At 58.0% G+C, this 18157-nt stretch overlaps 1 protein-coding gene across 2 annotated transcripts; it reads left to right on the top strand.

Annotated features, from left to right (window-relative positions):
• Positions 1-230: 230 nt before the first annotated feature.
• RNASET2 (ribonuclease T2) lies at positions 231-17017 on the top strand. Of its 2 annotated transcripts, XM_023254571.2 has the most exons (10): positions 232-389; positions 560-691; positions 1797-1857; positions 3672-3727; positions 5272-5329; positions 8069-8136; positions 11320-11433; positions 13532-13577; positions 15272-15346; positions 16604-17017. In XM_023254571.2, the coding sequence occupies exons 2-10, from the start codon at positions 615-617 to the stop codon at positions 16793-16795; spliced, it is 747 nt and encodes a 248-aa protein (XP_023110339.2). In that variant the 5' UTR covers positions 232-389; positions 560-614; the 3' UTR covers positions 16796-17017. The 2 variants fall into 2 exon arrangements, with proteins under 2 accessions (XP_044914288.1, XP_023110339.2); XM_045058353.1 differs by lacking the exons at positions 3672-3727; positions 5272-5329; positions 8069-8136; ... (2 more) ...; positions 15272-15346; positions 16604-17017 and adding an exon at positions 2618-3233 and having other exon boundaries at positions 231-389.
• Positions 17018-18157: the final 1140 nt, after the last annotated feature.

Below are 18157 nucleotides of genomic sequence, written 5' to 3'. Positions count from 1 at the left end.
AGCGGAAACCTCCTCCGCAAGGAGCAAGAGCGGGTGGAGAGCGAGCGGCCGGGCCGGGGGCGTGTCCCGGAGGCGAGGCGCCGGGGGTGGGGGGGGGTGGGGGTGGGGGGCGTGTGTGCGAGGCCGAAGGAGCTTCCGGGCGTCAGGGGACGCCTCTGCCGAGCTGGGGGCGTGTCTGCCCGGCCGGGGGCGTGTCCTGGAGGCGGGGCCTCGGGGGCGTGTCTGCCTGGCCGGGGGCGTGCCCGCCTACGAGGGCGTGTCCGGGGCCGGGGGCCCAGAAGCGGAAAGGCTCACTTCCCCGCGGCGACTGGGCTGCGGCGACCGCGAAGTGGCGGCGGGGGGTCGCGGTGCAGCCCTGGCCGAGACGCGTGCGCGGCTGGGGGACTCAGGTGAGGCGGCTCCCCGGGCTGGGGTCGGCGGGCTCGGGGCCCGCTCGGGACGGCGGACTCGGGGGCCGAGGCCTACGCCGGACGCCGGGCTGGGGGCCCCCTCGGGACGGCGGACGCGGCCTGCAGCCGGTCAGAGGTGGGTGGGCTTCAGGAATTCTGCCCGTTTGCAGGGAGACGCAGGGCCCGGCGCCGGACGTTGTGTGTCTCCCCCCGGATTCGGGCAGGATGAAGCCTGCAGCCGCTCGCAGCCTGCTCCTGTGCGCCTTGTGCCTGGCGATGTGCCGCGTGGGCGGCGCGAGCAGGTGAGCCCCCTGCACGGCTGCGAGCGCCTCGTGCGGCCTCAGCCTGGCCCGCGCGGTGCCCCGGGGCGTGGGGTCGGCGTCGCGGCCCTTGCGGGTGCAGGTGCGGGCGGGAGCGGCGCGTCGGGGATTGTCGACGCGCGTTTAGGTTAGGTTCCAGTAGTGTCTGGGAAGTGCTGGTTCTTCCTCTTTTCAGGTTGACGGACAGTGATGGTTCTGTTTCTACGCTCCTGGCCAGCCTTAAGAGGAAGGCACTTTATGGTTCCCCCCCCTCCCTCCGGGCCGTCCTGGCTTTCTGGTCTAAAATTTCAGCTCCCCTCCTCCCTGCTGACAGGCCTGTTCTCTTCCTTACTTATATTCCTTTTTTTTTTTTAAATGTTTATTTCGAAAGAGAAACGGTGCTCAGAGGAGCAGGGGAGGGACAGAGAGAGAGAGAGAGAGGGAGAATCCCAAGCAGGGTCAGCACTGTCAGCACAGAGCCCGACTTGGGCCTCGAACTCACCAACTGTGAGATCACGACCTGAGCAGAAACCTAGACTTGGACCCTCAACTGACTGAGTCATCCAGGCGCCCCTATATTCTTTGTTACTCATCACCATGGGGCACCATGTGTCTTTTCTTGGCTACCACCGTCACTGTCTCCCTCACTGGTATGTATGCTCCAAGGATGCCCGGGACTTGGTCCCCTGCTCACAGCAACGCCTCTGTCCACAGGAGGGCCTGGGGACTTGTCCCTTGCTCCCCGTGGTGCCTGGCCTGTCACAATCACTCGGTGTTTGTTGAACGAACAATGGCGTGAATGGATAGATGAATTAACTTTTCTTTAACTTTAAAACAGTTCTTGAGGGGCGCCTGGGTGGCGCAGTCGGTTAAGCGTCCGACTTCAGCCAGGTCACGATCTCGCGGTCCGTGAGTTCGAGCCCCGCGTCAGGCTCTGGGCTGATGGCTCGGAGCCTGGAGCCTGTTTCCGATTCTGTGTCTCCCTCTCTCTCTGCCCCTCCCCCGTTCATGCTCTGTCTCTCTCTGTCCCAAAAATAAATAAACATTGAAAAAAAATAAAAAATAAATAAAACAGTTCTTGAAAAGTAAGTCTTTTGTCTTTTAACAGTGACAACCATGAGTGGAAAAAGCTAATTATGGTTCACCACTGGCCCGTAACAGTGTGCAAGGTGAGTTTTCTGATCTCAACCACACCGCCACCCCCCCCACCCTCCCTACCCCCCCACCCCCGTTCCTCCGTCGAAGCCCCATGCAGAGTCGTTTACACGCATGTTTCCTCGTGAGCTGGCACGTCATTTCTGGCCATCTGTCGCTGCTCTCTCTGGTTTGGTTTTCTGAACCTCGCACCGTACCTTGTCTTTCTGGCTCTGGTGCTGTTTCCAAGCTCCGGGTAGAGTGTTGGATGGGAGGAGAACGAACGAACGGGTTGCTGGTGACCAGCTTTGAGCTCTGCTAGAGACCTGGCTCTGCCCCCCACACCCCCAGCAGGTCGGCCTTGTGAGCTTTGTAAGCCCCAGGTTCCGGTGGGAGGAGCCGGGTGGGAGGGGCCGCGTGTGGACAGCCCCAGCCTTAGGGAACACAGAACGTTCGCCCCTGGGGCAGGGAACAAGGTCGTTTGGTGGGTGTGACCCAATGTGGGTGTGTTCCTGGGCCCTGACTGTAAATATACCAGAAGTGCTTTCCTCCATTGAGGCTTTAGAACTGAGATTAAAAAAAAAAAAAAAAATCAACTCCTCGTGAAATGTCATTGTTAGGGAATTTCAATCCAGGGTGTCCTTGACGAGGGGACCTGTCATTAGTCTGGCCAAAGCATCTTCCTGGGCAGTGGGGCTGTCTCTGGGCTCCTTCCTCGCATGAGTGACACGGGCATTGCAGGTGTGGCGACGGATGTGTCTTTCTCTCCCCGACCCTCCTCGGTGCTCTGCCCAGGCCCTCGGGCACATGCCGGGCACTGACCGGTACTTGCCGATGGTGGACAAAAGCCGCCCCAGCGCCCCCTTACAGGCTCGTCTGACGCACTGGACGTGGAGCCGGCAGAAGCCCTGGCTCCTGTGGCCAGTGGTGGTTTCCCGGGGGGTGAAACTGGGGGTTGGCAGAGGTGAGGTTCACGCCCCCTGCTCTGGTCCTGCCCTGCGTCGTCCTGCCCTTCCGCCCCCTCGGCGTGTGGCGGGTACCTTTCATGCCTCCGCGGGCCGGTCTCCTAAACCAGAGCCTCCCTCCTTTCCAGACCAACCTGGGACAGAAGCTTGCTCCCTGCCCAGGCGACCCGAGAGGAAAGGCTTGAGAATCTACGTGGTGCCTCGCCTGTCCTCACTAGACCCCCACACCCGCTTTTCATTGGCTTATTCCCTGCGGGGGCGACGGGCAGGACGTGGGTCTCGTCTGGTCTGACGGCCAGTGTAGTGCTTGACGGTCGGCTGTTTCGGAAAAACTCCACTTTAGCTAGACACTTTGGAGGTCCCGGGAGAGTATGCCACTGGGGTTTACCTCTGTGAACTTACCTTCATTGTCCCTTCCTCACCTTGGTGTCTTTGCTCCGGAATGTTCGCAGTTTCCATACTTGTAGCACTACCGCGTTCGGACCTGGAGCCTGAACACCCTTGAGTTTAGCTGGGTGTCGTCATCCCCGCACAGGTATTTTGGGTTACACGTTACGAAAATTATGGGCAAGTGAGTGCTTCCATCAGGCTGACTTAATCTGAGGACACGTTTAAAAAGAAGAAAGGCAAAGCAAAACTCAGGTTTTAGTTATGTCGAGTAATTGTGTGAGATTGGACCCCTCCTTCCAGGTCTGACACGCCCCCCCCCCCCCCCCCCATGTAGGGCTGCACCGGAATCCTCCCCAGATCCCCTGGGGGCTGGTTTGTGTGGGTCCTGCCTGTGGCGGGTGGTATATGTGAAAAGAAGGGAAAGGTGCTATGTGTATCTAAATAAACAGTGAAACCGATTATTTGCTCTGTGTTCTCGTGTCCTTTCTCTGCAGGAAGTTGGAAAGGACTGCAGAGACCCTCCGGACTACTGGACGATACACGGATTATGGCAAGCCCTTAGTGTGATTCCGATGTGAACAGGAAGGGGCGCCTGGGGGGCTCAGTCGGTTAAGCGTCCAACTTCAGCCCAGGTCATGATCTCGCGGTTCCGTGAGTTCGAGCCCCGTGTCGGGCTCTGTGCTGACAGCTCGGAGCCTGGAGCCTGCTTCTGAGTCTGTGTCTCCCTCTCTCTCTGCCCCTCCCCCACTCAGGCCCTGACTCTGTCAAAAATGAATAACCATTTAAAAAAATTAAAAAAAAAAATTGAAACAGGAAAAAGAAGCTAGCCCACCTGAAACTAGCTTGAGGCCGGTCCAAACGGTTACACTCGTGATTTTTGTTAGGAGTTCATTCGCTAGACCAAATCCTTATTTATGGCGTCTTCAGTCTTTCCGAAATAACCCTGATTTTGTTGCTGTCCGGTTCTGTCTCGATAGAACAGTAACGATCTGGCTTAAACATGCATTTAGGGACTCTGGGCCCATTTTAAGACGACTGACTGTAGTTTCCTCATTTCGTCCTTCTTTTGGGGGCAATGAGTAGATATATACAAGTAAATACCCAAGTGTCCCACTCGTTTATTACACGTATCTACGTTGGCACCTGTCACGGTACCCGAATTCGTTTTTCTGGTTTGCCTGCGTCTTGTTTATCGTTTCCCTATTTGTGCATATTCTCGTGATGTTTAACCACACACATCACTCTGCCCCGTCAAAGGGGTGCCTCATCCTGCCGCTCCCACGACAGGAGGGCCATGCCGGCCTTTGCTGGCGCAGGCCTGCTCCTCAGGAACAGGGTTTTGTGGGAAGCAAATTAAACTGGGGACCGGGGCCCGGGCTCTGGCCCCTCCTTCGCCCCAGACTCACCAGTGACCCCGACACTCGTCTCCGGGACCTTGGCCTTCTTGGGTCCCGCTGATGTACCTGCCACTCTGCTTGTGGCTGGAAGGACGGTGCACAGCACTGCTCTCGTCCCCGTGGGGGCTGCACCGATTTCGGGCTGCCCGGCCAGCCCGTTGACCCTGGAGACACATCAGGGGTCGGAAAGTAGATTTGGTGGCCTTGGGAACTCATCTGAAGACAGGAAGTTGGCGTGTCCCGAAGTAGGCAGACAAAGGGAAGTCGGAGGGTACCCTTGCTTGGTGGTTTAAGAAATCATGCTAGCCGATCCTGGGTGGTTGCCAGCCACTGCCTGAGCCCGTGACGTATGTCCTCATTCGCCCTCATCGCCATTGGAAGAGAGGGGAACTTGCTGGTCTGCGCAGCAGCAGGGGAGATTGTCAGAGGGCAGTTGACTTAGACCCCACCCTGACTCCAGAGCGCCCCCTACCGGGTTGTTCGGTTTGCTTCCTGTTGGCCTTTCTCCTGGACGATGTCTTTGAAAGACGCGCAACCGGGACCGCTGACACCTGAGCGTCTTTGTTAAGCGACTCGCACCACGTGACGGTTTCTCTTCCTTTGCTCTCTGCAGATCTTAATGGAAGTGTTTCCTCCTGCCTTTTGGAACCCATCTCGACCGAGACTAATTTCTGTTGTTTTTAATTTTAATTTCGAGGCCCGACAAAGCGGAAGAGTGTAACAGATCGTGGCACTTTAACTTCCAAGAGATTAAGGTACAAACTTTTAGTCGTGTCGCTGCTGTAGAGCATTGGACTCAGTGAACTCTCTTCTCCGCAAGCGCGCCCTCAAGGTCACGTTTGAAAATGAGGACTCCCGAGCGTTATTCACCAAGATTGAACCCTTGGCACGTTTTTCGTATTTACTGATAGCTAAGACAGGCCCACAAGTTAAATTCGAACTACGTGGTCTCCTCTGCCCTGGGCGCAAACCACTCCAAGTGAACTGTACGAAGTGAAACCAGACGTGAGCGGAGACGGCCCTGGCCGTCCCCTGCCAGCCCACGTTAGTCCCCGGTCCCCCGTGACTCCTGGTCGGCTTGCTGGGGTTAGCATTTCTGGGCTCCAGCTTGCTGTGGCTCGGGGGACAGACACACGGCACCACGCCTGTCCTTTCTGGCTGTGGTGGGTGGGTTTCTGAGTAGGGCCAGGGAGGAAGGGTTGGGCCTTTCCAGCACAACCGCCCCTGTCACAGAATAGCCCAGGGAGTGGCTTTGGCGAGCCCTGCTCGTAGAAGGTCTCCGTTGCATACGCACACCCGCAGGGGCGCTTACCTTTCCTCGCGGGATGCGGGCGACCCCCCGTGTGTGATCTAACTAGTACCTGGGTTTACAGGTCGCTGGGGCCTCCCCGAAAACGTGGGGTAGCCTCAGGATGTGCTGAAACTAGGTTCCTTCCCGTGAAGATACGGCCCCCAAAAGGGCAAGGCAGTTAGTTCTAAACTGCTCTAGTCCAAAGGGTCTCCTCTGCTCCTCCTCCCTTCCTGTGAGGGACCTTCAGTCGCCTGAGCCTGGAGGCCGGGGTCCGAGGACCATCTGTAAGAATTATTAGTGTGCCCCAAAGCCTGGTCACGTCCCACTCTTCAGACATCCTTCCCTCACGCGGGTCAGCTCGCCCGATCCCGCGGGCTCGTTCGTGACTAGAGTCCCGTGACCTGCACGTGGAAATACAAGGTCACTGGTGCTGTGACGGCGCTGAGTGCCCAGAGCATTCAGGCCGCAGAGTGAACGTGACCCGCGTGTCCCAGCAGCCGCCCTGGCTGCCGGCTGGGCGGCGGGCATGGGGGGGACGAGGCAGGGGTGAAGAGCTGAGCGGGGAGAGGCTGTGGGAATGCACAGCAAGAGGGGAGCCCGGAAGAGGAATGAACAGGGCTGGGGGACTGGCTGGAGGGGAGCATCAGGCGGGACTCAGGACAGGAGCTCAGGCCGGGTGTCGTCTCCTTCCTGACACGGGCCCGGCGGGGGACTGGGCCTCCGCAGGCAGCCTGTTGTGGGTGCAGTGCCCCAGAAACGTCCAGGTGGGTCACGTGTGTCTGCCAGCAGAGAGGTGTGGGCCGGGGGGGAGGACCTTCGGTGTGACCAGCGCGGCTGAGGAATTCAGCACGGGGACGGGGAGGACAGCGGGAGCGAGCCTGGGGCAGCCGAAGGGTTAACAGAGAAGCAGGACAGAGAAGCAGGAGAGACGGGGCTTGTGAAGCAGCAGCCAGAAGGGGGGGGCGGGGGGGAGCCGGGGATGGGGGTTCATGGAGGAGCGCTGGCGGGGTTCATCAAAGGAAGGCTGGAAGTACCCTTTGGAGGGAAAGGCCTGGGGGTCAAAGCGGGGAGGCGTTCAGGTCGGTGCCGGGGCACCTGCTCTGTCGCACACGGCCCAGGGCAGCGGTGGTCCCTGAGGAAAGCGGGCCGCTCCCCCCGCCCCCTCGGTGCTGGCGGGGGCTGAAGCCAGAGTGTGGGGGGTGCAAGACGGGGACGGGGACACCGTGAGACGGACGGGCAGCTTCCTGGAAGACAGGGCTGGCTGGGGCAGGGGAGCGGGTGGGGGGGCCCGGTGGTTCCGCGACTGGTGGGCAGAGCCAAGTCGTCCTGAGTTTGTTTCCACACGGTTTCACTTTATTTCTGGTCCCGGGGGTTTGTGGAAATTGGAACGTAAGCCTGAGCACCGTTCAATTTAGGGAAACTGCGGTACGGGGGGCGCAGACTGCCCAGCCCGCACGGAGCCTGTATTTTGTGTTGTCTCTTTTAACGAGTAGATGCTACTCTTTAGGGCAGTTTCAGAAACCTAAAGCAGGACAATTAAGTGGAGGGACCAGCCTGCCCACGTATGTGCCCCCAACACGCAGACTGTCGCGTGTTGTTAACGCCTTGCGTCGTGCGGGACCCTCCTTACGGTATCGGTGCCTCATCACTCGCAGAACTTAGGGTTCCCATTGGGTGCGCTCTGTGTCATGTAGTTTTGGGGTCCTGACCCATATGACATGCGTCTACCGCTGTATCCTACGGGGTAGCCTCGCGCCCAGAAATCCCCTGTTCTCCACGTACTGCCCCCTCCGTCCGCCAGCCCCTGACCCCACTGACCCTTCCACCGTCTCCGATCTTCTGTCTTCTCCGGAGCGTCACACGTTTGGAATCATTCAGCCTTTTCAGACTGGCTGCCTCCGCTTGGTTGTTGCTTTGAAGGCTCCCCCGCGTCCCCTCCTGGCTGATGGCCGTGTCTCTTTAGAGCTGGGCAGTAGTGTTCCCTGTCTGCACGGCCACTTCACCCACTCACCTACGAGCGCTTGCGTTTTCAAACACACTTCTGTGATTAGTCAGGTTTCGTGTTCACACGTGTCTTAAGAAACGTCTCTTGCAGAGTGAGGCAGAATCTTTTCATCTCTTCTAACGTATTAGTTTATCAAATTTGCCTGGTAGGTTTTGAGCTGTTAGGTCCTACACAGATTTTTTTTTCCCCCCCGCACAGGACCTCCTGCCGGAAATGAAGATGTACTGGCCTGATGTGCTCCATCCGCTAAATCACAGCCATTTCTGGTAAGGGCAGCAGCCACTGAGTCCATAGCAGGATGCGGGGCCGGGGAGCACTGAGTGGGGCCTCGGAAGCACCGAGTGGGGCCGGGGCAGCACTGAGCAGGCTGGGGAGCATCGAGTGGGTCTGGGGAGCACCAATTGGAGCCTTGGGAGCACCGAGTGGGGCTGGGGAGCACCGATTGGAGCCTTGGGAGCACTAAGCGGGGCTGGGAAGCACCCAGTGAGCCTTGGGAGCACTGAGCAGGGCTTTTCTTTGGCATGTTATCTTCAGGGTCCTTCTCCGGTGACGAAATCATGAGAGCAAAGGGAATTTACCTTTTAGGCTTGTGCTTCATCCGTATTTCATTCATCACTTTGTTTAGACTCTTCCTCTCCTGAGGTTTCACTAAACCCAGATAGGTATGTGCGTATCTAAGAGGCAGTCACTGCAACTCCCGCAGAGTGTTTCTTAAAGACATTGTGCTGTTGTCCCGAGACACGTCGAGCAAAGAGAAGATGTGCCGACGAAGGTGGCTGTCTCATGCTACGACTTAGGGAAGAGAGGGAGGTCCCACCTGTGGCTCAGTCCGTGGTCTGGCCCAGGACCGTCTTTTGAGTGTGGCGGGAGGTGAGCCAAGGAGAAAAACGCTGTGTTTAATTCAGTATCGCTTCTTAAATCATTGCTTTTGAAGAAGGTAAAGTTAACATTCCTTTTATTTACATTAGGTTAACTGAAAACAATGATTTTCTGTCTCGCCCCTATGTGGCAACTCATGATTCACGTTACAGTTATTCAGATGTTGTCCAAGATGATTAATTCCGTTTGGAGATATTGTGAAGACTGTTCAGGAAAGGAATTCAATTTAGACAGAAGCTTTCTGCAACCACGTAGAGTGGCACTGATGCCTGAACCCCTGCACCCCCTGTACCCCCAGTCCCCTATCCCCGTCCTCCACCCCCTGGTGCCCCGGCTGAGATCTCACTCCGGGTGTGTGGCAGGGACGCGGCTTTAACGTACCCAGGTCTGTAGGTCGAAATCGTCTCTTTGGCGGAGAAAACCACTCAGAGTTTGGGACGTGAATGGTGCAGGTCTCCAGGCGCGTGCTGCACAGCTGTGTTCTAGAAAACAGTTTCACGATAGATAAAGTCGAGATGGAAACAGTGGAAAAAGTGCCCAGGCCTTCACATTGTACTGAGCAAATGACGGATCCGGGCTAAGTGTGCAAAATACAGTTTTTCCACTTGTTCCAATGTTCTGTGACAGAGTCAAGCAGACTGCCGGGTGACTTAAAAATAAATCAACAGGTACGCGTAAAGAGGGCTGTCTGATTGGGGCCCTCGAACATTTAATCCGAATAACGTGGGCAGAGCACACATGTAGTTTTGGGCTCTAATAAAGGCAAAATGATACTTTTTCAGGTTGGATAGTTAAACGGCACATTTGAACACTTCGGTTCCAAGCCCAAAGGTAAACATCATGCGCTAATGGTATTTATACTCCCCAGAGCTCCCGGGGACGGGGACACGCGGGACTGACTGCACCACTCTGCGTCACTGCCTCCCGAGCGTGGCGTTCGGGTCACCGCTCCCCTGCTGCCCAAGTCGCCTCTCCTGTGTGAGCTTCGAGAGTGTCTGCCTCGGCTTCGTCACTGGGAGCCGGAGGCCAAGGAGGGCTCCTGGAGGAAAAGTGTCCTGTTTAGTCCCAGATGGGAGTCGGGGGTGCAGAGTTCGGGGCCTTGGTGTCACTGCCCCCTTGAGATAATCCTCTGAGATCAAGTCTATCAGTAAGATTAGCCCTATGAGAGATACCACGTACACAGCCCTCTGCAAAGTAGGATTTTTCTTCGGTTTCGGATGGTTTTTGATGCTTGTACGGAAAAGAACGAGGGCTGGGGTCGCCCAGTTAGGCGAGCGGCCTCACCGTGGGAGGTGTCCCTGGGCCTCGGCCGCCCGGAGGGGCGCGCGCCTCCCGTCCCGCAGGAGGGCCAGGCAGCCCGGGAGGGCGGCCCCCAGGTCCGCTCACGGTGGTCACTCCCCAGTGGTAACTGGCAACTCTGTGTGAGATGAAAGGTGCCCGATTCCAAGTGACGTGGGATTAAATGTTGGAACCACGTTAACAATAATAGATTCTGAACCTTCAGCGGTATTGAGTTAAGCTTGATCCCAAAACAAGAATGATTGACATTCGCTGGGTATTTCTTACGAGCCAGGAGCCGTTTGGCCTGTGTGCTAGTCCTCTGCACTCGTCCCGCGTCGTCCGCCAGCGCCCTCCTGCACGGGCTCCAGAAAGAAGCGTGCAGCCGGCCAAGACCCTCCTTTTCTAGCCCATAGGACGTGGGCAGCTGTCAGACGATTCATTCTGGAAGCTGCTCTAGACGAAGAAAGTTGTTCACACGTGTGTGTCTTTTCCCGCCGTCTCCGTGGTCTGGAGAGAGTCGCTGCTTGTAGCCCTGTGGTCACTCAGAGCCGCCGCCGTGGGGGTTTCACCAGCGGACGAGTGCACTTTGGACTGTGTTTTGTGAGACGGCATACGACCCCCCTACGAGTGCCGGCGTGAACGCGGTTCGCTGAAACCTTACGAACTAATCACCGATGATCTAGGGGAAGCCCAACGCCGTCTTGTCCTTCCGTGCTGCGGGTGGCCGACACCCGAGCGGCCGCTGTCGTCCCCTGCGGGCGGCACACGTCACATTTGCCGGGCGTCCGGATAGGGCCCTGCACGTGGACTCTGGGCTTCCTGGCTAGCTGGCCTCAGCGGGGCGCCTGGCTAGTCCCTCTGAGCCTCAGTTTCCCCATTTCTAAGCCAGTGGTGGTTTCGCCTTGCAGAGCTGTGGGCACGAATGAGGAGTGTGAAAGCATCTCGCGGTTAAATCTGCAGCGAAGCCCGAGGAGTGGTTATCGATACGAAGGTTTCTCTGGGATACGTATTCGTGTTCGCCAGCAGCACCGGCTTAGTGGGCTGCCGTGTGAGGGTCTCCGGGCAGGGGGTGACGGTGCAGGCGTGACGGGGTCTCATGGCCCTTGGGGCCTCGTGTCCCCCTGCAGGGCAATCCGGCACCGCGTGCGTCGCACAGAAGGCACTTTACCCTCTTGTTTCGTGCAAGAAACGTCGTGCGTGTCGAACGTCCCGTCCCGGGCGTGAACGTTTTCCTGGCGAATTTGTTCCGTGACTTTTAACCCGAGGTTTTTGCGAAACTTCTCTCACAGGCAGCACGAGTGGGAGAAGCACGGCACGTGTGCGGCCCAGGTGGACACCCTCAACTCTCAGAAGAGATACTTCGGGGGAGGCCTGGACCTGTACCAGAAGCTGGCGCTTAACAGGTAGGGGACCCTCTGGGGCCGGGCCTCGTGGGCGCCACCCTCCGCAGCCGGCTCTCCGGCCTGGGGGTGAGCCTGGAACCGCGCCGTCCAGAGACTGAGGGCCCCTCTGGGCCCTAACGTCGTCGGACATGGAGTCGGCCTGAGGAAACCAGACCGACCGGGGCGTGCGTCTGTCGGCCGGGATTTCCCACGGAAGGATCTTGCGTTAACACGACAGTTTGTGTCGACTGCGAGTCACCAAGCGTTTGGGGCCCTGCTGTGGTGGCCCTGGAACAGGCAGGGCGGGGATGCGGGCAGGGCTTCTGACGCGGTCGAAGTGACCCCGACCCGGAATCCCGCACCGCCTGCCCCGTGCCTGCGCTCCGGAGACCAGGGGAGGCTGGCTCACAGCCACCGATGTCCCTGCTGGGGACCGGGGCCCCCCTCCCACCCACCAGGGCCCAGCCCGTCACCGAGAGATCGGGCAGGGAGGCTGGCCAGCCACCATCCAGACGCTTCTGGGACCAAGCGTGCGAGGAATTCGTACTCTTCCTCACCTGAGTCATAATACACTTGTGACCTCATTTTCAAGGCCATGACAGGAAATTCTACCGTTTGCTCTGGTCAGAACAAGCCAGAATCCCGCCAGGCACCCGTGCCGATCACCTGTGTGTCAGCTCTGTAGGTCATGGTTGCCGAGAAGACGCGCAAGCCTCCGTCCGTTCCCTAGACGCCCGCTCTGCTCCCTCGGCGTGCAGGGGCGCCCGCAAGGGGAGTGTCCCGTCCCGCACAGCTGGTCCTCTGTTTCACTGTCATCAGGGCCGTGCAGCCCCCGGGGTTCGGATGGGACCGGCCCAGTGCTGGAATGGGCAGGCGGTGCCTTTGGGGGGAGCAGGATTGCAGGGGCACAGCCTGCAAACACGGCCTCAGAGCTTGTGTTTTTTTTTTTTTGTTTTAATTTGGTTTTCCTGTTTGTTTATTTTGAGAGAGAGAGACGGGGGAGGGGCGGAGAGAGGGAGAGAGAAAATCCCAAGCAGGCTCCCAGCTGTCAGCGCAGAGCCCGACGTGGGGCTCGAACCCACGAACCATGAGATCACGACCTGAGCCAATGTCCAGACGCTCCTCCAACTGAGCCGCCCGGGCACCCCAAGTTTTGTATTACTTAACCCAATATGTTCAGAACATTAATGCTGCAACTTGAAAGAAATATTTAAAAATCTGCAAAGTTTTGTACTTCTAGAGCACAGAGACTTTGAAATGTGTTTACTGTGCATGGATAAGGCGAGGGCACGTTTATTTCTAGGGCCCTAAGGACCTTGCCCACTACCCCGTCCTGCCTGTTCAGCAGAGATGCAGACGGTTGTTGGGGTCCTCTTTACAAAAACTGCCCTGTTCACGCGGCAGATAGCGTTGCCAGAATTCGCGGCCGGAGCAGGCGTGCCCTGGTCAGTCTGGTTTTCCTCGAGCAGGCTTCCCTGGCCGTGTCGGCGTCCAGAGAGGCAGCCCAGGTCTCCGTGTCCGCTCTGTGTGATCGTGGCCCAGATGATCGGGCGGGGGGGGGGGGGGGGGGGGGGCGGTCGGCGGGGGCATGATGGGGGCTCGAGTGCCGGCTGGGGATTCTCAATCTGAGAATTGTTGATCTCCTGCTCCATAATTGAATGAGGGAGCTAGCCATGTGCTATTTTGACGTGTGCTTTGGGAAATGAGTCGGGTTTGTGGGTGTTTGAATGTACATAAGGATTTGCTCAGGTGTGGTTTTTCCGGGAGGAGCCTGGGATCCCGAATCAGTTGCTAACTATCTTTTGACAAGCCGTGGCCCGTAGGTGGTCCCGTGTGTGCCAACCCCCTGGCGTTCTGCCCTCCGGAACGCCGTTGGGAAGGACCCCGTGCTCGAGAGAGAGCCGGATCGGCAGTGTGCGCTGAGGGTGAGGGGTGGTCGGGGAGCAGGGGCGCTCTTTATTTGCTGTCCTTGCTCACAGGTTTATCGCCCAGGGTGTAGACGGCAAGTGCTTTCTGTGCCGACTGTCTTAATTTTTGTTATGAAATAGGATGTTTGAGAAGAACAAGAAAGGAAAACGTACCGCACGATACAAGTAATCTTTCTACCTTTAAATTTTAGCATGCTCCAAAAGTTGGGAATAAAGCCGTCTATCAATTACTACCAGGTAAGTCTCACGTGGAGCCCCCTGACCCAGCACGGGGACACCCGGCAGCGGCCCCGCGTCACTGCCTCCTGTGAGTGACACTGGGGTTCTGCAGTGACCCAGACAAGCCCCCTCCTATTCCGCTATTGGGTTTCCGATAGATTTTATGTGAATTCTGCTTCCCTGTGCACGTTGAGCGTAAACTGAAAACGGCTTACGCCCATGACTTTGAAGCACGGACTCGCGGTCCCCTGGTGAGAAGCGTGTTCTGGGCTCGCGCAGGGCAGGTGCCGGATGCGTTTGAGAAGCACATTCGGTGTTTGCGGTATTCTGTGTGAAGAAGGCGGCCCAGGAGTTGATTTCGTTGTCCTAGTAAAATGATAGTTGTGTGACTGCGACCAGATCGTGCTGTCTGGGAGGCAGATACGGAAGCTGAGTGTCGTCCGCTCAGGACAACCCGTTTTCATAAACAGGCTCCTCCCGGCTCGCGGCCACAGCCGCTCCTCCGCGGTCACCTGCGGTCGCCCACACGGCTCAGGGGTCGGACGGGGAGCGTCTGAGTGACCCCCGGAGCCCGAAGCGCTCACTCTGGGCCTTGGCAGAATAAGCTTGCTGACTCCCGCTTTAGCGGGCCTATCTTCGCTATTTAAAATGGGGCGCCTGGGTGGCGCAGTCGGTTAAGCGTCCGACTTCAGCCAGGTCACGATCTCGCGGTCTGTGAGTTCGAGCCCCGCGTCAGGCTCTGGGCTGATGGCTCGGAGCCTGGAGCCTGTTTCCGATTCTGTGTCTCCCTCTCTCTCTGCCCTTCCCCTGTTCATGCTCTGTCTCTCTCTGTCCCAAAAATAAATAAACGTTGAAAAAAAAATTAAAAAAAAAAAAAAAAAAGAAAATTTAAACTACTTCGGTCCCCGGGGGTTAACACAAAGATGTGAAGTGACTGGTTTCAGCGGCTCCTCGTCTCCAGCGTCATGGCTGCGTCCTGGGCCGCTTCGCAGGTCTCTTGACTGTGAAATTAACCGGCTGCCCTGCGCAGTCAGCTTCCTGCTCCCCTGTTCTCCTCCCTCCATTGAGAGCGGGGGTGGCAGATGACCCTGCGGCGAGAGCGTCAGCTGCGCCTGCGAGAGGGTGTTTGCGGGGCCCCGTCGGTCCCCCGGGCTCCTTTCTGCCCAGAATGTGCCCATCGGGGAACTGATTTCAAGCACATACTGGCACCGAGGACAACAGACGTCGGACGTCTGTGCTGCAGGCGCTTTGTTAGGTGGCAGAGGCAGCAGGTTGTGACCCAGACAGAGGTCCCCGGGTGGCGAAAGCTGATCTGACCGCACTCGGGAGACTCTCAGCTTTTGCGCGTGGCACCCAGGCTCTGGGTGTGGACAGAAGAGCTGGGCGGGGGGAGGACGGAAACTGTGTGGGCACTTGTGGGTGCCACTGGGTGGAGCCCAAGCAGGCGACAGCCCCTCCCCCGGCACCTCTGAGCCTTGTCTGCGAGCCCTGGTGTCAGCTGTGCGCATCAGTGACGTCTGCGTGGGGCAGAGCCATCACACCGCCTCTTGGCGCCTCAAGGGTCATTTCTTTGTTTTTAATGTTTTTATGTATTTTTGAGACAGAGAGAGGCAGAGCATGAGCAGGGAAGGGGCAGAGAGACGGGGAGACACAGAATCTTTTTAATATTGTTTTTCCAAGGGTCATTTCTAATGCACCGTGTGTCATTTCAGATTTCAGACATTAAAGACGCCCTTGCCAGCATATATGGAGTCATCCCTAAAGTCCAGTGCCTTCCACCAGAATCGGTCAGATATGCTACATGTTGTTGCCCTTTCTGTCTTTATCAAGGAGACAAGTTCAATTCCTTTGACATCTTTGTGGTCACCACGGAGTTCCCAGGGCCAGAGCTGTGCGTGTGTGTGTTTGTGGGTGTGTGGGTGGGGGGGGGGGAGGGGCGTGCGCACAGGCACGTTCCATGACTGTTTTCACATCACGGATGGGACACATGTTCTTGGATGTTTCTGGCAGCGTTAGCTCCATTAGCCAAATCACGGAAGCAGCCCAAGCGTCATCGACTGACTGACGAGCAGATAAAGACGACGTAGCGTCTATACGATGGAGTGTCACGCAGCCACAAGACAGGATGGAATCTTGCCGTGTGCAAGTGTATGATGCTACGTGAAACAAGTCAGTCAGGGAAAGACAAATATCACATGATTTCCAGTGAAATGCACAATTTAAGAAACAAACGAGCAAAGGAAGAGAGGCGAACCAAGAAACAGTGTTTGCTGTAGAGGGCACACTGATGGTTACCAGAGGGGACAGTGGGGGGGTCACGGGTGGGGGTTAAGGGGGGCACTTGCTGTGATGAGCACCGGGTGACGTACATTACTGTGAGTCACTCTGTCGCACAGCAGAAATCGATGTGACACCGTGTGTTAACCACCCGGGACTCTGTTCATACGTAAAGCGGGTTGTTCTTTGACGCCACACTAGGATGGGGTTTGTTTTCTCGAGACTTCGTCCCGGCAGAAGAGCACGCGCGTTCTGCAAGGGCTGCTGGGGGACAGGAGCAGGGAGGTGGGCGTCTGGAACGTTCGGAGTCAGAAAATTTCTCAGGGTTTACGTTGTTAGTTTCGGTCACGTCAGTCGTGGGTATTTGTCTCACGGGTGAATTGTAGTTTCTTCCGTCGGCTTTGGTAAAGACTTAAATCCTTTTACCAGGGTGCCAGGGACCCAGTTCTTGTACAAAACCACCCGTCCCGATGCCGTGACACACCCGCTGTGTGCATAGAGGTGTGCGTGTCTGGGTCTAAGCAGTGTCTCTGCACACGGGGCTGCCGGGCCGGCACGGGGAGTGTCTGGGTGGTGAGCCGGATGGCGGGCCCTGCGGCCCACTGCCCCGTCACCTTGGGTGGCGCCATTGGAGAGAGGGGCTCGTTCCTGGCGCCTGGAGCCCCGGGTCTGCAGTCCCCCTTGTCTCTTCAGGGCCTGGGACTCCAACGCCATCGATGACCGTCTGAGATCAGAATCCTTTTCCGCCTTTCCCTTTCCCTTCCTAGGGTGAGGAGGTGCAGACCATCGGCCAGATAGAGGTGTGCTTCACCAAGGGGCTGCAGCTACGCAACTGCACGGAGCCCGGGGAGCCCGAGGAGCCCGCGTCCCGCCGGCCCGGAGCGGGGGGCCCAGGGCTGGAGGTCTGTGAGGACGGCCCCGCCTTCTACCCCCCACCCGACGAGACTCGGAAACACTGAAAGGCGGGAGAGTCACAGACGGCCGCGTGTCTACAAGCAGCTCCAGAGCGGAAGTGTCCGTTCACGGCCATCCCTCCCGGGAGCCTGTCTGTCTCGCTGTCCTCGCCGCCGGGAGCCGATCCGCAGGCCCCGCAGAGCTGGGTGCAGCGTGGGGACACGGAGGGGAGGAAATGGCTTAGGCCTTCGCCCGCTCTGCGGTTGGAATAAAGGGTACAGATTTTCCTTGTTTCTCCCTTACTGAGCGCTTCGGCATCCGAGACGAGGCGGGCGCCCTTGGAGTTCGGGCACCTGCCGGGGGCTCGGGAGGCCTCCCGCCCTCACGCCGGGATCAGGCCGACGATCCGACGTCAGGCCGGGTGTCTCCGCCAGCTGCCTCAGGGGGACGCGTCTTGTTCCTCGCGGCCAAAGGGGGCAGGACACGTTCACCCGCGTCCCCCCCTCCCCCTCGATGGCCTCGCATGGGTGTGTCCCCTGAGGGCCTGGTGCTAGCAGGCGAGATGCTCTGAGGGGCCGCGGGGGACACTGGGTGCGCGACAAGGTGCCGGCCGGCGTGCCCGCCCCGTCGGTGCTCTGACCTGCAGACTGAAGACCGGTTCAAATCCTGCCTCGGTTCCTTTCTGTGAGGACGTAGCCCAGACACAGAAGTGCAGGGGCCACCGGCAAATCAGTCCTCAGAAGTACCGTGACGCGGGGTGGCCGCGAGGGCAGGGCTCCCCCCGTGGACACCGCGCCCCTCCGTTGGGTGCAGGACGAAATGGCTCTGCTGCTGGGCGGTCGGGGCCGCAGGCGCTGCCCAGACTCGCCACCTGGCGCATCTATGAACGGAGGACACGGAGGGCTCTGTGAAATGGGCTTCCCGAGCTTTGGGAACCCTCGGCGCCGTTCCTCCTCGCTCTCGGCCCTTTTCACACGTGTTTGGCCGCGTGGGTTGAAATCCGACCCATCTATCTGTCCTGGTTCTTTTCCTTACCAAACACTTAGAATTTACTCGGTGCCGGGCATTGTGGTCGACCCTTCAGAACGTTGGCTTACTTGACCCTAAGACCACCCACACGTTCCGAACCTTGTCTATAACAGAAGCCCCCCGAACTGAGTGGCCGTCAAAGGTGCTGCTGTTCGGGTCACTGATGCTTCCTCTCACGCCTTCTGATTATTGTTGGTTGCCAGGTGGGTGCGATCGATTCCAACAGCAAAAAGGTTTTTAATAAGATGCCGAGTTTCTCATCAGAGTCTAGTCTGGATTCTGTTTCCCTGCAGGGTGAATCTTTAAGGCTCTGTGCGTGTCCCCAGGGCCACCGTACAAAGGACCACAAACTGGGGGCTTAAAACCACAGAAATGCGTTCTCGTGGTTCTGGAGGCCA

This window comes from Felis catus, chromosome B2 (assembly GCF_018350175.1).
Source record: "Felis catus isolate Fca126 chromosome B2, F.catus_Fca126_mat1.0, whole genome shotgun sequence".
Taxonomy (NCBI): domain Eukaryota; kingdom Metazoa; phylum Chordata; class Mammalia; order Carnivora; family Felidae; genus Felis; species Felis catus.
The sequence above is the reverse complement of the archived record's forward strand: the minus strand, read 5'-3'. Positions and strand labels throughout refer to the sequence as shown.